The 16,232-nt window shown below is 36.0% G+C and overlaps 1 protein-coding gene and 1 long non-coding RNA gene across 4 annotated transcripts in view; both read left to right on the top strand.

Annotated features, from left to right (window-relative positions):
- Positions 1-5,159, top strand: part of gal3st1b (galactose-3-O-sulfotransferase 1b) — a 7,716-nt gene extending 2,557 nt beyond the window's left edge. Inside the window, exons 2-3 of one of the 2 annotated variants that reach the window (XM_016254552.1) lie at positions 2,194-2,324; positions 3,904-5,159. In XM_016254552.1, the coding sequence (XP_016110038.1) occupies positions 2,224-2,324; positions 3,904-5,044 (1,242 nt within the window). In that variant the 5' untranslated portion in view covers positions 2,194-2,223 and the 3' untranslated portion in view covers positions 5,045-5,159. Of the gene's footprint in view, positions 1-870; positions 1,003-2,193; positions 2,325-3,903 lie in introns of both variants that reach the window. The other variant, XM_016254551.1, reaches the window with a different exon arrangement.
- Positions 5,160-11,815: 6,656 nt separating this feature from the next.
- Positions 11,816-15,119, top strand: LOC107568589 (uncharacterized). Of its 2 annotated transcripts, none has more exons than XR_001606782.1 (3): positions 11,816-12,083; positions 14,529-14,577; positions 14,673-15,119. It is a non-coding gene; the product is annotated as an uncharacterized lncRNA (long non-coding RNA). The 2 variants fall into 2 exon arrangements; XR_001606783.1 differs by having other exon boundaries at positions 14,526-14,577.
- The last annotated feature ends 1,113 nt before the right edge of the window (positions 15,120-16,232 follow it).

Genomic DNA, 16,232 nt, shown 5'->3' with positions numbered 1-16,232 from the left:
GATAAATCAGGAAGATTACTTACAAAGCAGTCTTTTGTGGTAGAAGTGATGGTTCTACCATACTTGTAACAAGGAGTAGAATTTACAGTTTTAGCTATATGAAGTTTGCACAAGACTAAATAATGATCTGAGATATCATCGCTTGGCTGCATAATTTCAACACCATCGACATCAATTCCATGTGACAGTATTAAATCTAGAGTATGATTTCGACAATGAGTAGGTCCTGACACGTGTTGTCTAACCCCAATAGAGTTCAGAATGTCTATGAATGCTGATCCCAATGCATCTTTTTCATTATCAACATGGATATTAAAATCACCAACAATTAAAACTTTATCGGACAATGTATCATAATGAAAGATTTATAAGCAATTTTTAAAAAGCTGCTGGTCATTTTTTTGACCAGGAACACCAAATAAGATGAAGGAGTTTCAGCACAGCACAAGGGTTGATTGACTATAATGTGAGTTTGTCCTAGTTTTTACTTCCCTTGGTTAGTTTCACCACACTCTCAGAAAAAAAGGTACAACAGCTGTCACTCGGGCGGTACCTTTTCAAAAGGTACACATATTATGTACCTTTAAGGTACCAATATGGACTCTTTAGGTACAAAGCTGTGCCTTTTGAAAAGATACCGCCCCAGTGACAACTTTTGTACCTTTTTTTTCTGAGAGTGCACTTCCATAGTTTTTATTATCTGTTTCATGAAAGTATATGTGATTGTTTTGCCCTTTCGGGTCACGCTGACTGATAGCTGTGTGCCCCTCACTTATAAAATGCCTGCTAACTTGTAAGACTAGTCTAAGCAGTTTATGCAAGTGGCCACAGGTTTAGTGAACTCATTTGTCTGTGTATATTGATTTCAAGGATCCAGGAGAGTTTTGGAAGGGCGAATAAAATGGGGAATCGACTGATACAAAAGCTGTTTTTGGGGGCGTCTGTGATTTGCATCATGGGTTTCTACTGTTTGACGACATCAACCCTCCTCGCCACACACAGGTAAGGAGTATATTTGTGTATATATCACTGTAAAAAAAAGCTTGTTACATTCAAATAAGCATGTGTTCTAATGTTTTTGCATTATTTTGGTGCCATGTGATACACTGTATCTAAAAATATCCCATTAAAAAGTTGCCAGAAATCCACTGTTAAAATACTGTGACAATGCTTACAGCATCAGAGGCCTGTATATTTCACATCTTGTGACAATGCATTCCATTAAATTATGTAAATTCTGAAATTATCTTAATACCAATCTACTTGATCTGCCAAACTGTGCTTTTTACCAACATGTTAAACATCAATTAAATAACCCGAAAATGTAACACAAAACACCCTAATGTACGTTACTGATCATGAAAATGAGGAAAAAATTTATTATTTAAATAAAATGTAATCGTCATGCAAAGACTTCTGGAAATGACCTTTTAGTGTTTTTTTTTAACATGGTAATTCATAGTTTTTAGCGCCGAAAACCATACATTTTACAGTTATTAACAATATTTCTACAGTAAAATTACATACAATTACATAAACCATTTACAGTTTTTCACCATATATGCTAACAATTAATTTCACTAATTAACAGTTTTTTTTACTATAATATTTAGAATTTTGTTCCCTGTAAAAATTGTAACATATTTTATTATAAATATATTATATATATTTACATTATACATTATACACACATTATATTAATATATATATGAAGTTTATTTGCAAAAACAGATAACTCTGTTTTTTTTTTTTTTTAATATTGTTTTGTCCTAGTTTTTACTTCCCTTGGTTAGTTTCACCACACTCTCAGAAAAAAAGGTACAACAGCTGTCACTGGGGTGGTACCTTTTCACAAGGTACACTTTTGTACCTTTTAGGCACTAATATGTACACATATTATGTACCTTTAAGGTACCGATATGGACTCTTTAGGTACAAAGCTGTGCCTTTTGAAAAGATACCGCCCCAGTGACAACTTTTGTACCTTTTTTTTCTGAGAGTGCACTTCCATAGTTTTTATTATCTGTTTCATGAAAGTATATGTGATTGTTTTGCCCTTTCGGGTCACGCTGACTGATAGCTGTGTGCCCCTCACTTATAAAATGCCTGCTAACTTGTAAGACTAGTCTAAGCAGTTTATGCAAGTGGCCACAGGTTTAGTGAACTCATTTGTCTGTGTATATTGATTTCAAGGATCCAGGAGAGTTTGGAAGGGCGAATAAAATGGGGAATCGACTGATACAAAAGCTGTTTTTGGGGGCGTCTGTGATTTGCATCATGGGTTTCTACTGTTTGACAACATCAACCCTCCACGCCACACACAGGTAAGGAGTATATTTGTGTATATATCACTGTAAAAAAAAGCTTGTTACATTCAAATAAGCATGTGTTCTAATGTTTTTGCATTATTTTGGTGCCATGTGATACACTGTATCTAAAAATATCCCATTAAAAAGTTGCCAGAAATCCACTGTTAAAATACTGTGACAATGCTTACAGCATCAGAGGCCTGTATATTTCACATCTTGTGACAATGCATTCCATTAAATTATGTAAATTCTGAAATTATCTTAATACCAATCTACTTGATCTGCCAAACTGTGCTTTTTACCAACATGTTAAACATCAATTAAATAACCCGAAAATGTAACACAAAACACCCTAATGTACGTTACTGATCATGAAAATGAGGAAAAATTTAATTATTTAAATAAAATGTAATCGTCATGCAAAGACTTCTGGAAATGACCTTTTAGTGTTTTTTTTTAACATGGTAATTCATAGTTTTTAGCGCCGAAAACCATACATTTTACAGTTATTAACAATATTTCAACAGTAAAATTACATACAATTACATAAACCATTTACAGTTTTTCACCATATATGCTAACAATTAATTTCACTAATTAACAGTTTTTTTTACTATAATATTTAGAATTTTGTTCCCTGTAAAAATTGTAACATATTTTATTATAAATATATTATATATATTTACATTATACATTATACACACATTATATTAATATATATATGAAGTTTATTTGCAAAAACAGATAACTCTGTTTTTTTTTTTTTTTAATAATGTTTTTTATGATGTTATCATGTTTTTTATTGTGTTTTATTGTGTTAGTTATCTGTATTTTTTTTTGTTATTTCTTAAGCTAATCAAAATAACCCAACTGCAGTTTGATTGAGATGAATTGGAATACACAATGAAAAAACATGATTTTTGAAAATTATCTAGTTATCTGTTTTTGCAAATGAATTCTTCATATATATATATATATATGTACAATGAGAATGCCTTTAATCGTAACCTAAATGTAACTTGAATGTAAGTCTGAAGTAAAATGGAATAAAATTTAAATGTAACTGCTTTATTTTCAAATAAAATTCATATATAAGTCTTTTTAATCTTCATGTTTTCATGCACAGAACATATTTGAGGCATTTCTATTAAAATAGCATATTAAAATTTGTATTTAATTGATATATTTCATTATATTCAATAAATTAAGTTTAAAGGACCATTTCCCATGCACACTCTTAAAAATGAAGATGCTTCAAGATGCCATAGAAGAACCTTTTTGTCTAAATGGTTCCATAAAGAACCTTTAACATCTGAAGAACCTTTCTGTTTCACAAAAGCTTCTTTGTGGTGAAAGAAGGTTCTTCAGATTATAAAAAGATAAGAAAGAGATGCTTCTTTAAAGAATCTTTGACTGAATGCTTCTTTGTGGAACCAAAAATGGTTCTTCTGTGGCATCGCTGTGAAGAAGCTTTTAAGCACCTTTATTTTTAAGAGTGCATGTACTTCGAAGTCTTCAAAATGGATCAAATCAACATACTGTAATCAAAACCTCAGTGATTGTGACAGTTTTGTGTTTATTTCTGTCTTTTCAGAGTTACTCTGGCCCCTTGTGCACCAAAAGTGCGTAACAATTCACAGCGAACTCTCAAAGCAGACGCGACCTGCACGCCTAAAGTCAACCTGATGTTCATGAAGACCCACAAGACGGCCAGCAGCACTTTGATGAACGTTCTCCTGCGCTTCGGAGAAAAGCACCAGCTGAGGTTCGCTCTCCCAGACGGCCGTAACGACTTCTTCTACCCATCGAGCTTCTTCCGAACCCAAGTGAAGAGTTACCAGCCGGGCCTGTGCTATAACATCGTGTGCAACCACATGCGATTCAATGCACCCGAAGTGGAGAAGCTGCTCCCGGCGGATGCCTTCTTCTTCACCATCCTACGAGATCCCGCACAGCTTTCTGAGTCTTCCTTCCACTACTACAAAGCCTACGTGCCTCAAACGTGGAGAATCCCTGGAGGAAACCAATTGGAGGAGTTTCTCAATGATCCAAGCCGCTACTTCAACCCACAGGGAATCAACGCTTTCTACCTCAAGAATCTACAGTTTTTCGACTTCGGCTTCGAGAATAATTTGGAAGCTGATGACGTGAGAGTCCAAGAAAGCATCGAGTTCATCGAAAAGCGCTTTCAGTTGGTTTTAATTTCGGACCACTTCGAGGAATCGCTCATTCTGCTGAAAGACGCTCTGTGCTGGCAGATGGACGACTTGCTGTTTTTTAAACTCAATGCTAGAAATGTCACGTCTGTGTCTCCCATGAGCCCTGAACTGAGGACTCGAGCTCGGGAATGGAACGGAGCCGACTGGCGACTTTATCGGCATTTTAACGCCACTTTCTGGGCGCTCGTGGAGAACTACGGCCGGAGCCGAATGGAGGAGCAGGTGAGGGAGCTGCGCAGGAGAAACGCAGAGATGGAGGCCATCTGCATTGACGGCGGAGGAGCCGTGGAGGCGGGGGACATCACAGATGGACACATGAAGCCCTGGCAGCCCATCGGAAAAGCTTCCATACTAGGATACAACCTGAGGAGTGACATCGAGCGACAGTATGAGGAGCTCTGCAGGAAGATGCTGACCCCCGAGATCCAGTATCTGACTGATTTAGGAGTCAATCTATGGGTCACTAGGTTATGGGGCTGGTTTAAGGATAGTGTTGTTCAGTTTGGGTTGAGTTAGTGTAATTGCTTCATATATGTTGGCAGTGTTCACTTGTTGGACTTACATTAACATTACACTCTTAAAAATACAAGTGCTTAAAAGGTTCTTCACAGCGATGCCACAGAAGAAGCATTCAGTCAAAGGTTCTTTAAAGAACCATCTCTTTCTTACCTTTTTATAATCTGAAGAACCTTCTTTTGCGACAAAGTATCTTTTGTGAGACGGAAAGGTTCTTCAGATGTTAAAGGTTCTTAATGGAACCATTCAGACAAAAAAAAGTTATTCTATGGCATCGTGAAGCACCTTTATTTTTAAGAGTGTAACTCGAGGTTGTCTCGAGGGGGGGGGCTTACTTTCAAAAGAAAATGTAAAAAATGTATAAATAATAAAAAGTAAGATTAAAATAAATAATACCAGCTGGTAATGAAATAAGCATTTTTTTATTTAAAAAATAATTTTAAAGTATACAAACAAACAAATAATGATTCAAATAAATAATAAAAAAAAAAGATCCTTATGTACATTACTGATAACAAAAATGAGAAGAAATTTAATTTCTTAAAAATAAAATGTAATCACATATCCAGGGTTGCTAGATCGGCAACAGTGTAAAAGTAACCCGTTTACCGTTTTAACTTAAATTTACAGTTAAATACCGTAATTTTATTAACTGATATAATGTTAATATACCAACCTATTGAAGCACTGAAATCTGTTTTGTAGCTTTGTAATACACTGATAACCACCAAAAGCAGGTGCTGATGAGAAAGTCACACGATGAACCAAAACCCATCACGCTTTTAAATACTAACATATATAGAAGTGCACAGAGTCATTCACACAAACACTAAACACCATCACGGTAACACACATGAAACTGAAATAATGCAATAAACATGCATTTAACAACATTAGGTGTAACACACAACCCTAATGTACACAACTGATAAGAAAAAACTAAGAAGAAACATAGTTATTTCAACAAAAAAACATCAAATTTGAAATGTAACGCATGGAATTCTGGGAATGTCTATTTACGGTTATTCACTGTAAATGATACATTCTTTTCCACTTCCAAAAACGGTATACTGCCATAAAATTAATGTCCAACACAGTTTTTCACCGTATACAGTAGAGGAACTTACCGTTAACCATTTAACAGGTTTTTATTCTAGCATTTTTACAGTTTTTACAGTGTATAGTTACATAAATCAAAATGTAATTAAATAGTAAATAAATAAAATAAATAAATGTAAAAATAGTAAATCATTAAAATAAATAGGCTAAGTAAATACATAACACATTATAACAGTACTACAGTGCTATAACGAATATAAAATAAACTAATATTTTTGACATTTATAACAGTAGCTTTTCACAGTATTAATTGAATATTTATTTAAGAAACAATACAGATTTTTTTAAGGATATGGTCCCTCGGTCCCTCACAGAAGGTTGATTTGGGGGTCTATATCATCTAAAAGATTGTAAAACCCTGGTATAATGAACCACATAGGGCCCCTGAGCCTAAAGAGGGCCCTGGGTTGTATTTTAATTATTATTGTTATTTTTAGCATTATTAAATGTTTCAATTATCAATATACTAAGTTGTGAGTAAGACTCAGACTCTCAAGACTCAGGCCACTGTTATGGCTCAATTATGCGCCATAATGTGGGATATTTGTAGCAATAGCCAACAATACATTGTATGGGTCACAATTATACATTTCTCTTTTATGCCAAAAATCATTAGGATGTTCCAATGAAGATATTTAGTAAATCTCCTACCGTAAATATATCAAAACTAAACTTGCTAAAAACTTCAATAGCGATTTTCTCAATGTTTTTTGTTTTTGTTTTTTGGGCACCCTCAGATTCCAGATTTTCAAATAGTTGTATCTCAGCCAAATATTGTCCGATCCTAACAAATGTAGCTTTTTTATTAAGCTTATCCATTCAGCTTTCAGATGATGTATACATCTCAATTTAAAAAATATACCCTTATGACTGGTTTTGTGCTCCAGGGCCACAATTAGACTGTCATAGGGCGCCCCCTGTTGGCCGGAGATGGAAGCGAGACTATACTGTAACTGCAAGGAGAGAGTTATTGCTATAGTCTTTGGTTTTAGTTAGAAAAGGGAACACTTCATTTCGATTGACTAAATGCACTATATGTGTTATTTTTTCATTATATTAAAATGTTATTGCTTTCTAGTACAGCGCAGTTTCACATTATTGCTGCACAGTGTTGCAATAGTGATGTTGGCTTATTCAATCCACGCACAGAAGTGCTTCGTTAGAAGCCTCAAGTAAGTATTAAGGATGTTATTCAATTTACCTTTAATTTCAACTGTGTGTAGGCTATTTGCTTTCGCTCTAATCTATGTACTGTGATAATAAACTACTGACAAAAATTAAATCTGTCGTCTAAAACGTAAGCGTAAAGAAAAATATGACACGCTGGCTTTTAAAAATTCACAGTAAAATAAATTGAACGTTTTATTAAAAACTGTTCAATCTGTCAACTTCAAAATTACGAACTTTTCAGGCGTCCGCCAATCAACTTCAAGCACAAGTCCATTGCTGGGCTCTCATTGGATAGCACGGCGTCTCCAACGGCAAATGGGCGGGGCTTAATAGACAGTACATTTTCAGTTAGGGTGTGTCTGAAATATAATATTTTAACTCTTCACCGTCTGTTTATAAATAACATCTATTAAAGTGAATCTAAATATCATTATTTAGATGTAAATACACTGCTGTTGAATAAACGGCGATGGTTAAGACTGACCAATCACGTGCGTTTGCACGATAAAGATTTTTAAACAATATTTTATAGAATTTACACAAGCTGATTTCATGTTTAATCCCATGTATAAATAATCTGAAGGCGTAGATTTAAAAGATTATACTTACGAGAGTTAAAAAGTCCTCAACAATATTCACAAAACACCACCAGGCGCCCACACCGAGATCCTTTGCGTCTTATCGGACAGCATAAGATATGGCAAGCCGTAATATCATTTAATCCTTAAAACGTACTAGTATTTATTTTCAATGCTACTAGTATTTATTTTGTTAGCTGTATCTACTACCGTAGTACACTAGTACACTAGCTGAACACTAGTACTTATTCATTAGCTACTAGTGCTTATTTTTAGCTATAGTACTTATTCTACTATTCTAAGCACAGGTACACGATGAATACTTACTATTTAAAAAGATACTACTCACTATTGGAATATCTAGTCAGAACTGAATAATTGATATCTGAACGACTGATCTCCATAGACGTCAAGGGCAAACATTTGAAATTAGTAACTAGTCACTATTAAACATGTACTAGGATTTAGTAAGTACTAGTATCTAATTAATAGGTACTAGTATCTAATGAATAAGTGCTAGTATCTGTTTAATAGGTACTAGTATCTAATGAATAAGTGCTAGTATCTGTTTAATACTAGTACTTACTAGTACATGTATGTGTGTGTGGCTGTACATACACATGTAAGTTAGTTGTTTTTTAGTGTTATGTTATAATCATTATTATACTCATACCTTTTGTTCTTTTAATATTTGGAATTGTTTTAGCTTTATTTTTTTGTTTTCATTTAAATGTTTAGTTTTGAAATGTTGTTGTATGCGTTTGTCATTTTTATTTAATTTATTTAATTTTCTTAAATGTGTATATATATATAGTATTTATAGAGTTTTAGCTTTTAGTTTTAATAGCTTTTTCTTATTTGTAAGTCGCTTTGGATAAAAGCGTCTGCTAAATGACTAAAAGTAAAGTAAAGTAATAAATAACTACTAGTATATAAAAAAACATATGTACTAGTCACAATTGTAATACACTTGTCAGATAAGTATAGTATCTAATGAATAAGTAGTATCTATTTAATAAGTATAGTATCTAACGAATAAGTAGTATCTATTTAATAAGTATAGTATCTAATGAATAAGTAGTATCTATTTAATAAGTATAGTATCTAATGAATAACAAAAAAACATATGTACTAGTCACAATTGTAATACACTTGTCAGATCCACATAGAAATCAACTGCAAATTTTTTTAATGTATTGCTAGTAACAACAGAATAATTACTAGTCACTATTGAAATAAGTACTAGTATCTATTTAATAGGCACTAGTATCTAATGAATAAGTAGTATCTATTTAATAAGTATAGTATCTAATGAATAAGTAGTATCTATTTAATAAGTATAGTATCTAATGAATAAGTACTAGTAACTATTTCATAGTTAATAAATTAACTATGACGAGACGAGTTTAGCTGTATACGTAAAACATTTGTATTGTATCTGCGTTTCATCCAAACGGATCCAGAGTTTTTGGAGCCTGAAACCGCTATTTTTAGAAATCGGGTTCAGCCAATCCGTATATATTGTGAAACGATGATATCATCACCCCACGTCTCGACTCTAGTCACACACGGCTACGTCACGCAACAGCAACAACAACAATGGCGGACTACATGCTTGTGTTCGTGCTGCAGAAGCTACTGAGCCTATTAGCTTTACTAACTCCACAAGCTATTTTTGTTGTTGTGTTGGGTAGGGATGCACGATATTGGATTTTGCCGATATGCCGATATTTTTCAACTCATTTTGGCTGATAGCCGATGCCGATATATTACCTTTTGTTCGGAAACAACACCAAAGGGCCTTTCGCACCGCAGGAACCTTTTCGTAGTACCAGAACTAATTGTGGAACTACTCACTTTTCGGCGTGTTCACACCGCTGGAACTGGGAGCGATTTTAGTACCGGACTGCCTTTTTCGAGAACCAAATTAGCTCCTACTCCGGAGCAGGGTTTAACCAGCACAACTGGTACTAATCGTGACGTAAGTAGACATTGATTGGCCAAATGCGTACGAAAACGCCCTCACCCGCCATGATTTAAAACTCCGTGTAAACATACTGTAAGCATGTCAACTTATTTCGCAAGTATGGAGAACAGCGATAGATGGACGGACGCTGAAGTGCAGGCGCTTGTAGCAAATGTAGCACTGCCGGTTGTCGTTGGAGATTCTTAGTCCTCCTTTCCGTTCTTTCAATCGCTTTACGTATACGTCGACTTTCCATGTCCACTGTGAAACCCGCGAGACACAACAAAAACACAGCTCCGATCACAGCGTCCTCCATCCTCCTGTTGTTAACGTAGTTCTTTGTTTCTGTTGTTGAACGCCGCGCACAAATGACGTCGCCGTCGACCAGCTTACGTCACTTCTTAGTACATACTCTCGGTGCGAATGCAACCCTTTAAATGGTACTGGAAAATAGTTCGCGCAAAATCGTCCCAGTACTTTAGTACCATACGTTTAGTTCTGGAACTAAAGCGATGCGAAAGGGCCTCAAGTCTCTCCTGTGCAGAGGTTATAAACAAAGATGCAGTGGTAACTGTGGTGGTATTTGTGATTTTATGACATAAATTACTGATTAATTTAATCAGGAACACAATCTTAATGTTATTTGTGTATTTTACTTTAATTTTATTACAAGTAGGCTAACAGCACCCCCCTAATTAAATAAAACGGCTTACCTGACAGACATTAGGACCCGGGGGAGGCTGCTGCTGCTGCTGCTTCTACTGTACATGCTAGTAATGCTGACTCTAGCACACCTGACTCATTCTGTATGTGCATTCTCAGATTGCAATTAAAAAACTGAATATAATCATCACTAACGCAAAAGTTTGCTTCAAGAATGACCTCACTGTTGACATTATCGTATCACTATCACACCCTGAGGTCATGCGAGTTATTCATCTTATTGGCAACGGCAAGGCATATTGGCATAATTTTTCATATCGGACCGATGCCGATGTTTACATTTTAAGGCATTATCGGCCGATTCAGATTCAGGTTTGTATACAGCGTGCAAGGCTTATAAGCATGCTCCCCCCCCCCCCCCCCCCTGCACGCGATGGGGGACACGGTTATATTTTTATTACTTATGATTATTTTTTAGGATTACTGATAAACTAATGTAGTTTGATTTGTATTAGTTATCTATTTTAGTTACAGTTGTAGTAATGTTGTCATTTTATTAGTTTTTTATTATGTCTATATAGGTTTTTAAGTTTTAGTTTTATTTAGACTTATTTCACTACTTCAACATACAAAATGGAAATGAAATAATATATATATATTGAATGTATTTATATATATGTATATGTGTGTGGCTGTACATACACATATGTAGTTGTTTTTTGGTGTTTGGCTTAGTGTTATGTTAGAATCATTATTATACTCATACCTTTTGCTCTTTTAATATTTTTAATTGTTTTTAGCTTTATTTTTTTTGTTTTCATTTAAATGTTTAGTTTTGAAATGTTGTTGTATGCATTTGTCATTTTTATTTAATTGATTTTCTTTTCTTAAATGTGTATATATATATAGTATTTATAGAGTTTTAGCTTTAATAGCTTTTTCTTATTTGTAAGTCGCTTTGGATAAAAGCGTCTGCTAAATGACAAAGTAAAGTAAAGATTATACGATTTTGATATAATCGTGATGCATTGGGATATCGAATTGAATCGAATAGTTGACATGATAATCATAATCGAATTGAATCATGAAACCAGTGCTGATTCACACCCCTAGTCAGCAGATATTTCTTGAAACGACGCAGTGTTTACGGAAGAACCAGATTGGATAGGGAAAGCTCAAGCTTCGTGTGAATGAGACCTAAATGTTAACTCGGCTTGCCATAGTTTGGGCGGACTTTCCACGCAGAGTGGGCGGAGTCTCGCAGGCCCCGCCCACCGCCGGGTAATCGTCGGTTCGTCTGAACCGAACTGCAGTGCAGAGCCGGAATGGGGGGCTTGGCCCCAGTCCAGCACAGTCAAAATTAGCTCTCTGTTGAATTACATGCAGTCAGCCAGTGGAAGCGCCTGAGATCCTGACGCCCCAGTCCCGCAGCCTTGTACGGGGGTCCAAACCCCGCAAGGCTGCCGCTCGGGTCCGCTTTCGTCCAAGAACGCCTTTTCCAACAGCAACTTTACAGCAAAGGACAAGAACAAAGACTTTATCTGTAAGTAAACCTTCACACATTCGCCAAAAGTAAAAAAAAAAAAAACACACACACACAGCTATTCTTCTAATACTGCTCGATTTGAAGAGAATGCACGTATTGTGTTTTTCGTAATTCAAAACTGTTCCCATTTCACAAAAAGCGTGACAGACGGGAACACAATGGAAAAACAGGAATAACGAAAGTGCTTCTGTAGATGTGCTGATATCGCGGCGCCTCCTTTGTTCTGTCTGCTGCTGAACAGGAAAGTCTATTCTTGATCTGCTAGATTCGGATTAATGAACGACAGAAGCGTGATGAAGACAGTAAAAGAGCAGCAGTCCACTGCAAGATCTGAATGTAACGTTACTATTTGTAACGTTACCCAGACACAGACTGACTGTATTCCCCCAGTCTGCCACCTACACACACACACACACACACACACACACACACACAGCTTTACTAAAGCATTATCTGGGTTGCTTATGTGACTGTAGGAAACTTGCATCTGAACTAAAGCGCAGGGTTCAACCGGTTCTCAGTATCATCAGCACACAGCACGCCCGATGGGTTTGGAAAAGCCAGACTGCATTTGAAGCCTCTGGATGCCAGACCCATTTCTTGGTTGGTGTCTTTCCCCCACCATTTTCATCTCATTCAGAAGAATACCACGTATCTGTGATAGACCAGGACTGTCTAGGGAGCTCCAGAGCAGTTGCATGCATGGCACAGTCCTAAATTTAGACTCAAAGATGAAGTCATGCATACGGGCATCGAGGGAGACGTGTCTCCTTTGCTTTTATACTCATTTCAGCAGTGTGCCTTTCAAAGTGGTCTGTTTTAAAATGCTTCTGCGTGCATAAAGGGCATGTGAAATGATTAAAGTGGCATTGCACTCATTTGATTCCTTTTTTTGCATTGCACTGCATGAAATTGGTATGCATGCAGTCATTTGACTCCTTTTTTTGCATTGCACTGCATGAAATTGGTATGCATGCAGTTTTGGTCAATTTTAAGGGTTCTTATTTTTTACTTGGAAAATGCTCATTATTGCATGCATAGTGAAAATAGGGTGTATATGTATAGTAGAGTGTAGAATGGGTTAAGGTTGACGTGAGCTGGAACGGGGTCAGCAGGGGCGTGTTTCCACAGTCAGTCTGTTCTGCAGCAGTCTGTTGGGTTCATCGGGTTCATGCGCGCTCAGTATGGCGGCTGAGGCGGGGGGAAGAGTGGCCTCGTTTGACTGGATTTGGAAACGCTCCAAGCTGCAGTCGGGGAAGTGGAATGGGAGGCATCTGCGTTTGCTTTAGAAAAGACGTGCATATGCTTGCACTGTTGTTGCATTTGTGTTTGACGGTGCATGTTGCAGGCTTGCACCGAGTGCATCAGATAGATTTAATCTTCGTCTGAAGTCTGACTCAGCAGGAATGTGGGAGGATGACTGTTTCTTCAGAGCAGAGATCACGACCTTAAATTTACGAGATGTTATGCATGCATCTAAAAAATTTGATATTTTTGTAATGGGGTGCAACAGAAAACTCAGGTTATTTTATTATTAATATTGACTTATTAGAGACATACTGTGAGCTACCAATAGTTCACCCAAAAATGAACACTGACTCCCCCTCAGGCCATCCACGATTAGGATGAGTTTGTGTCTTCATCAGATTTGGAGAAATGTAGCATTGCATCAGTGTCTCACTGCAAGTGAATGGGTGCCGTCGGAATGAGAGTCCAAACAGCTGATAAAAACATCACAATAATCCACAGCACTCCAGTCCATCAGTTAACATCTGGAGAAGACAAAAGCTGAAACACATCCAGCATTAAGACACTTTTAATAACAAGCAAGTGATGTCATGCTAATTATCTGTTCCAATGAAGAAACAAACTCGTCTACATCTTGGATAACCTGAGGGTGAGCACATTTTCAGCAAACTTGCAATTTTGGATGAACTATCCCTTTTTAATAATGGTATATGCTTTGGTTGAAGCCATCAGCCTGGATTATTTCAAATTATATTTTAATAATTTAAATAATCATGTTTAACAGTGGAATTCCTGGTGAAAAACTCGATTTGGTTCTTCAAAAGAATGTCCACCAATCATATATATATATATATTTAAAATATATTGATACTTTTTTTTCTTCAAGCCAAAGTTTGTAATGTTGCGACTTTCTTTGCAGCTGGACAGTTCGGTTCATGGCTTGTAACTCTTTAACAAAGACCTTTTTTAATTACCGGATGTAAAATAAATGGGAAAAATACTTCATTGATGAATTCATCAACGTCTTAATGAAGGATCTTAATTTTGGGCGCGAGCCTTTTTTTGTTCAATCAGACCAATATGTTGTTTGGAATGTGTGTGTTTTTTTTTTTTTGAATGACATGAGGGTGAGTAAATGATGACAGTATAATATTAATAATAGATCATGTTAAAAAATGTCCTTTTCTCCAGCAGCTTGTTTCTTCAAAATGACACCAACAGGAGCAATGGGGGATCCCATTAGGTAGGTTGAGTCCCGCAGTAATCACAGTGTTCTGATGATATCCCAGCGTCCCGAGCGCGCGGTGACGTTCCTCTATTGTGCGTTCACTTCCTCAGAGCTCACAGCGGTGTTCCTGAACCTGGTGGCGCGGAGAGGAACGACCACGAAAGATCGACATCCCATCTGTCGGATGCAGGATAGAGAACGGTCCTCTGGGGAAATTGTATCCTCATGTTTATTCTTTTTTATTTCCTAAATCATGTATATCCTTATTTTTTATGGTTATGGCGTGCGGTACAGATGAATTATGACGCTGGGGCTATTTCCCCATCTATGTGATTAATAGCATTTTAGAAAAACCTGGGACTCTAAGCCTTGATGATATGCTCTTCGGAGATGGCGGCAGTAAAGACACACAGCACCTCAAGACAGACCTGACAGACTGGAGCTTCACTAAAGACCCACATGTCTGTGTTTGCAAACTCCACAGGGGCCCTCGGGGGTCCGGCAGCAGCGGCACGTCTTCCACTTGTCCACTTCAACTTTACATGGCTGGACTCTTTCATACCTTTGTGAACAAACCCACCGAGAAATGTTAACGGCGTTCTGTATTGACATGCAATGTGACCAACGCTAGCGACCGATATGTGTTTTTAACAACATCAGGGTTCCCACATGAATTGGTGTCGAAACGGTTTTTATTCAAAAATCGAAGAAATATAGAAGAAACTAGAAGAAACTATTTCTACGCATAAAGAAATTTCACAAAAAAACCCCCAAATTGGTGTAGAAATTTTCAATCAGAAATTAAATATATATATATATATATATATATATATATATAAAAAGGTAGACAACAAATTTCACTCAGAAATTACATTTCACCCAAAAATTGGTTTAGAAACAATTTTCACTGTAAAATTAAACAAATTTCTCCAAAAAAATTACAAAGTAATTACAAAGAAAGGCAAGTAACATTGCATTTATTGTGATATTTTTGAAAGAATGAAAAAGTATATTCTTACAAAACACTCATATAATCTGTTTTATTTGGAACTTTGATTTTTTTTTCTCTTATTTTTAACAGTGCATGGTCAAATATCAGTGAATCCTAAAATTGTGATTTGTAGCTCTGGAAAGTACATGAAAATGTATAGAATTGTATAAAAGTCATGGAAAGTGTTTTTTGAGTTATGCGCTGCTCTTAATTATTTAATCATCTAGAAATTGTTCCATAACGTGATTTTTTTTTTTAATTGATCAATTGCACTGAAGTAATGCAACATGCTTGTATGCAGAATTGCCAAACGTAAACTTTTTGATGATTTGTGACCCTGGAGCACAAAAGCAGTCATAAGGGTACATTTTTCGAGATTGAGATTTATACATCATCTGAAAGCTGAATAAATAAGCTCTCCATTGATGTATGGTTTGTTAGGATAGGACAATATTTGGCTGAGATGCAACTATTTGAAAATCTGGAATCTGAGGGTGCAAAAAAATCTAAATATTGAGAAAATCATCTTTAAAGTTGTCCAAATGAAGTTCTTAGCAATGCATATTACTAATCAAACATTAAGTTTTGATATATTTACGGTAGGAGATTTACTAAATATCTTCATGGAACATGATCTTTACTTAATATCCTAATGATTTTTGGCATAAAAGAGAAATGT

This window comes from Sinocyclocheilus grahami, unplaced genomic scaffold (assembly GCF_001515645.1).
Source record: "Sinocyclocheilus grahami isolate Dianchi unplaced genomic scaffold, SAMN03320097.WGS_v1.1 scaffold1259.1, whole genome shotgun sequence".
NCBI classification, from domain to species: domain Eukaryota; kingdom Metazoa; phylum Chordata; class Actinopteri; order Cypriniformes; family Cyprinidae; genus Sinocyclocheilus; species Sinocyclocheilus grahami.
Note: the sequence above shows the minus strand (reverse complement) of the source record. Positions and strands in the feature narration are given on the sequence as shown.